The sequence below is a fragment of the Pagrus pagrus genome, assembly GCF_965226575.1.
Source record: "Pagrus pagrus genome assembly, chromosome: 7".
Taxonomy (NCBI): Eukaryota; Metazoa; Chordata; class Actinopteri; order Spariformes; family Sparidae; genus Pagrus; species Pagrus pagrus.
The window spans coordinates 1821564-1827297 of record NC_140191.1 but is presented as its reverse complement, the minus strand read 5'-3'; the positions used below and the strand labels follow the sequence as shown (position 1 = coordinate 1827297).

At 47.1% G+C, this 5734-nt stretch overlaps 1 protein-coding gene across 1 annotated transcript; it reads left to right on the top strand.

Annotated features, from left to right (window-relative positions):
* The first annotated feature begins 705 nt into the window (after positions 1-705).
* Positions 706-4084, top strand: LOC311259549 (adenosine receptor A2b). The gene is made up of 2 exons (XM_084356779.1): positions 706-913; positions 2724-4084. Exon 2 carries the CDS (start codon positions 2759-2761, stop codon positions 3788-3790), a length of 1032 nt encoding a protein of 343 aa, XP_084212905.1. The 5' UTR covers positions 706-913; positions 2724-2758; the 3' UTR covers positions 3791-4084.
* The last annotated feature ends 1650 nt before the right edge of the window (positions 4085-5734 follow it).

Below are 5734 nucleotides of genomic sequence, written 5' to 3'. Positions count from 1 at the left end.
TGTTTTGTCCCGTCTCGGTGCCGGTAGACGTGTTATCGTTCAGCTCTGTGTGTCTGCTGACGGCCACGATTATAATTATCCTCTCCTCCATTGTTGTTCATGAATGTCCGGACATCAGCGACGTTAACGTGATGACGTCAGTGTGAACGCCGACGCCGATAGGCTTTTGCGAAACAGCGTCACGCAAACATTTAGCTTGAGTTCAATATTTTAAACTCCTCGCGCGGATAATTCGCAGTGTTTGGTCTGAACGGTAATAACACAAACTCAAAAATATGTTGTTTTTTTTCCCATGAGTGAATAAACCAGCTGTTCTCAGAGGAAAATAAGGTCCCAGAACACTGTTTGAAGCTAGAGAGGTGGCAGGGTCCGCCACATGAACAAAGTAAAACATGTATGTCAGGTCAGTTTGTTTACTCAGTTTATTTGTCATGACAACAAAGAGAGTTTGTTTGTTTCTCTTCTCTTTAACATGTCTTCTCCAAAAACTACAGAGTGCTCCTTTAACCTGTCAGCTGGGACAAACCTGAACCAGTGAAAACAGGAACAGGGTTTCAGTGTTTCAGAGCAGGAGGAGGAATTATCACAGTCTTGGACGCTGCAGCAGGCTTCGTGTTATAGGCGGGAGGATCCTCTGTCATCAGCCTCCTCAGCCAATGGAGCAGCCAGCGGAGGAGACACTTTAACGTCTCTCCGGAGCGCAGCGGAGCAGAGCGCAGCGCCCGGTGCCGCGGATCCATCCTCCTCCTCGTGTACCTGGACCCACATCTGGCTCGTGGCTCTGATCATGGACTCTTTCCCTGCTTCTTTACTTCTTTTACACGTGAGGACCGCGGGATGTTTTGAGCTGGTTACCCAGGAGGGACCTGCTGCTGCACGGGTTCTGCGTCTCGACGGGGATTCAAGGCTCAAAGTGAGTAGAGCTGTTTGTTTGTGTACTTGGTTTAATGTCATCACGATGTTGTGAACCTGTGATCAATATCTGGAAACTGGTTTTAAAGAGAGTCTCTGCAGGGAATCTGAAAGTGCGCTAAAAACCCGCAAGATCCGTGCGTTTTACTGAACCGCAACCGCCAAAATGATCCGAGTCAGAGCGCATCCCTGACAGAACTCGTAAAGCAGAGTGACTGCGGATATAATGTTGTGGTTGGAGCTTTTGTTGTTGTTGTTGTTGTTGTTGTTGTTGTTGTTGTTGTTTTTCTGAAGCCTCCTGAGAGGCACAGTCTGGAGAAGTGATGGATTTCTCTGTGCATCCCGAGGATTATTGGCGGGACGTGCGGGAGGTTTCTGCATGACTGCGCGCTGTAGATGGAGACGCAGCGAGAGGAAACGGCTCGAGGACATGACATGAAACTGAGGAGCGGAACGAGTGATGACAGGAGCTGCAGCCGCGCGTCGGCCACGGCTCTCAAGAAAAGAGCCGGAGTTCCTGTTTAACATTCACTTAAACTGGAGATAACTGCGCGCTCACGATACAGATGCCACAGAAGTATCCGGATAGTTACATGTTAAGTTACATTACACTGAATCAGATGAGACTGGCGTTACTTTTAGGCTGGATGTAACTGTAACTGGAGGAGGAGGAGGCGGAGGAGGATGTCCAGGAACCTGTCAGACTGCAGCATGTAGATTTGAGCCTCTGAGGATTAAAGACCACGAGCTCCAGCTGGGTTTGTTTACTACTACAGCTGTCCGCCAGATTATGACATCACCCTTACTCCAGCTGGAGTAAGTAGTATCCTTCCGCCATCCTTCCGCCATCCATCCGTCATCCATCCATCCATCCATCATCCATCCATCATCCGTCATCCATCCGTCATCCATCCATCATCCATCCGTCCATCCGTCATCCATCCATCCGTCATCCATCCATCCAACATCCATCCATCCATCATCCATCCATCCGTCATCCATCCGTCCAACATCCATCCATCATCCATCCATCCATCATCCATCCATCCATCATCCATCCGTCATCCATCCATCCGTCATCCATCCATCCGACCATCATCCATCCATCATCCATCCGTCCATCATCCATCCTTCATCCATCCGTCCATCATCCATCCTTCATCCATCCAACATCCATCCATCATCCATCCATCCATCCGTCCATCATCCATCCAACAACCATCCATCCAACATCCATCCATCCGTCATCCATCCATCCGTCATCCATCCATCCGACCATCATCCATCCATCATCCATCCGTCCGTCCATCCATCCATCATCCATCCATCCGTCATCCATCCGTCCAACATCCATCCATCATCCATCATCCATCCATCCATCATCCATCCGTCATCCATCCATCCGTCATCCATCCATCCGACCATCATCCATCCATCATCCATCCGTCCATCATCCATCCTTCATCCATCCGTCCATCATCCATCCATCCATCCGTCCATCATCCATCCAACATCCATCCATCCATCCATCCGTCCATCCATCCGTCCATCCATCCGTCCATCATCCATCCAACATCCATCCATCCATCACTTCTGTAAACTGAACCAGGACAGTTTTAAAGTCCATCCAGACTTCAGGAGCTCCGCTTGTCGCTAACTGAACATTTTCAATGCAAAAGAAAATCACTTTTCCCTCCAGAAGCCTGAACACATGAAATAACTCCGGTCACGTCACGAGTTGTTCTGATACGTGCACATTTTAGCAGACCACTAACTTTCTCTACGTCTCTCTCTGTTTGTTGTGTTCTCAGGTCATGAAGTGATTGTTGCAGCGACAGTTGATCCGATGATTGAGACCGGGACTCCGAGCATGTTGGACAGAACTGAGCCGGCGCACTGCACCGTGTGCTGCTGCACGCTGGCCAACAAAATCCTCATGGTGCTCTTCATGGTGCTGCTCATCTTGGCCATCTTGTTTGGGAACTTAGTGACTCTGGCTGTGATTTTAGGGAATAAGCACTTCCACACGTCGCAGGGCTACCTGAAGGCGTCGCTCGCCGTGGCCGATCTGGCCGTGGGGATATTCGTGGTGCCGCTGTCCGTCTACGCGGAGGTCTATCTCATGGTGACCGACTCGGCACCAGACTGGACTGCGTACAACTCGCAGTCGGTGAGTTTCCACCCGTGCAATGTCATCGGTCCCATCTTCGCCGGGTGCACTTTGGTCTCTATCACGACCATTTTCCTGCTGACCATCGAGAGGAGCATCGCCGTGTTGAGGCCGCTGCACAAGGACTCTGTGATCACACGTAAAAGGACCACGATCCTCATCGTCCTCTCCTGGGTGGGGAGCTTCTTCTTGGCTGTGTCTCCGCTGGTTTTCAGCAGCGAGATCGCTCTGGAGTACAACTCCTGCAGCCGGATGTGTAATTACGCTCTGGGAACCATTGGCGAGTTCCCGAGCCAGGCCTGGAACATCCTCCTTCTCTTCCCTGCGTTTGACTTTACCCTCCTGGGGGGAACTGTGGTCATTAACATCATCTCTCTGTCCAGCATCAGGCAGCACTCGAAGCGCAGGAAACACCTGGCCGAGTCCGAGTGCCAAAGCACCAAACCCACCTTCTCCGACATCAAGGCAGCCAAAACAATCGGGACGCTGACTGTGGCGTTTACCGCATCCTTCACCCCCATCGCTGTCTTCGTGGTCGGTAACGTTTTGGGGAATAAATGGTGCAACTTTTCCTTTTTTGCCTTCTGGATTTTGGCCACCAACAGTTGCTGGAATGTCATAATTTACAGCGTGCGGGATCAGAAGTTCAGACTTCGTGCACACAAGCTCCTCATGCCTTTCCAGAGAAAAAACACGAGCAAATCTTAAAAAAAGATCTCAGGGACCAGAGACTGGAGTTCAGCCTGAGCGTCATCTAGATGTTTGTCACACAAACTCTTTGTTCAACACATTGTGAGTCTCGTTACGAGACGCGTCTGCATGTTTTGTGGATTGTTTTTGGTGAAATTACATTTTTTAAATATTATCAATAAGCATGGACAGTTTTCAGGTGTCAGCTGTTGGATATGAAGTGCTCTCTGTGGGCATGTGTCTTGTGTAACGCTGCGATCACAGAAGCCTGTTGCAGTCTGTGAAATGATTGTTTTACCTGAGTGTGATCAATTAAAACACGATACAAACAAAATGTGTTTTCTGATTCCACAGTGTGTGAAGATGAACTGAGTGTCGCAGTCAGGGAGATAAATCTGAGATAGGCCATTAGTCAACACATTCTCTCCCATTACACCATATTTAATATTATAATTAATGATAATTGTAATGAATATACTTCAGTAAAAAGAACAATAATGTGTCATTGATCTGCAGAAGGGACGTCGCTTGTCGTATCTATTCAAATTCTCTAACATGCGTGTCCTCTAGCAGCCACTCAGCATGAAACAAACCGGTTCGTTGCCCAAAACATGGTTGTAAATAGTCACAACATCTCATCAAAAATATCTGGTTTTATTGCCCTAAACATGACGGTATTTGCTCCAATGACTCATCAAAAAATACCTAGTTTTGCTGCAAAAAACACGATTTTAAATTATTCAATAGTATCATTAAAATTATCCCGTTCTGTTGCCCTGAACATGACCAGTGATGACCAGTTTTTTTAAGTCTTGTCAAAAATAGAAACGTGTGCTGCCCCACAGATGGCTGCCAACTGTCACGAAGTTGCATCAAAAATATCCGGTGTTCTTGCCCAAAACACGGTTGTGAATTGTCACGACATCTGTGCAAAAACATCTGGTTCTGTTACCCCAAACATGACGCTAGCACCAAAGTCTCCAGTGGTTTCACGCTCACTAACGTTGACACCCCGTCTTGAACAGTGGTCTCTAGCTGTCGCGCTGCCACCGTCCAGTTTCATGTTTTCCGGACACACTGTGACACGTATTGTAAAAATATTGAGATGATATGAATGAAACAAATTTAACGGATTAAATTAAATGTTTTCTCCTAATGTTTCTGGTGAGAAGGTGATCAGAGATCGTTCTCTTTTCTCCTCGGTGGGGAAAATAAGTTTTGGATGCCTTGTTCAAGACTTTCTGTCTGCTCACGGTGCTGACATCGCCGTCTTCTCATTCTCCTCATCACATGAGGAGAATGAGAAGATGGCAGACTCACCTGAAGAAGAAAACTATAAGAAAAAACAACCTTAACTGGCACAAAAATAAGAACTAATAGGTCAGGATGCAAAATACCATATGTATTTCTTAATTCCTTGTAAAATGAAGGTAAATGTATCAAGTGTATTTGGTTTTGACTCCCTTCATTCCTCTGCTGAGTACTGACTGCAGCTGTGGTGTCTTCAGAGGACCATCAGGAAGCTTTCGTCCCTGAACTCTTCAGAAAAGGAAGAAAACATCAACAATTACTGTGAAATTCATCACTTCCTGCCACAAACATCCACAAGTGAGTCACAGAGGAGGAATGAAAAGAAATAAACAGAAAAAAGATGTTGACCTTGACATAAAAAGCTCGCTGATGGAGACTGAACTGATTTGTGAGGCGGAAAGACACAAGGAAGAGAGAGGAGGTGGACGGAGAAGACGGAACGAGTTTATCGCTACGAAACAAAATCACAGTTGGCCTTTTCTCACAGATTGAATGATTATGTGTTGCCAAAAACCAAACATGACATTTGGTGGAAGCTAAACTGAAAATGTTTCTGACGGTGAAAAACAGTCGGCTCCAGCCGGTCGACAGCGTGTTGTGTTGATGTCACTGTTATAAACACCCAGAGAGAAATATCTCAGCTCGCACTGG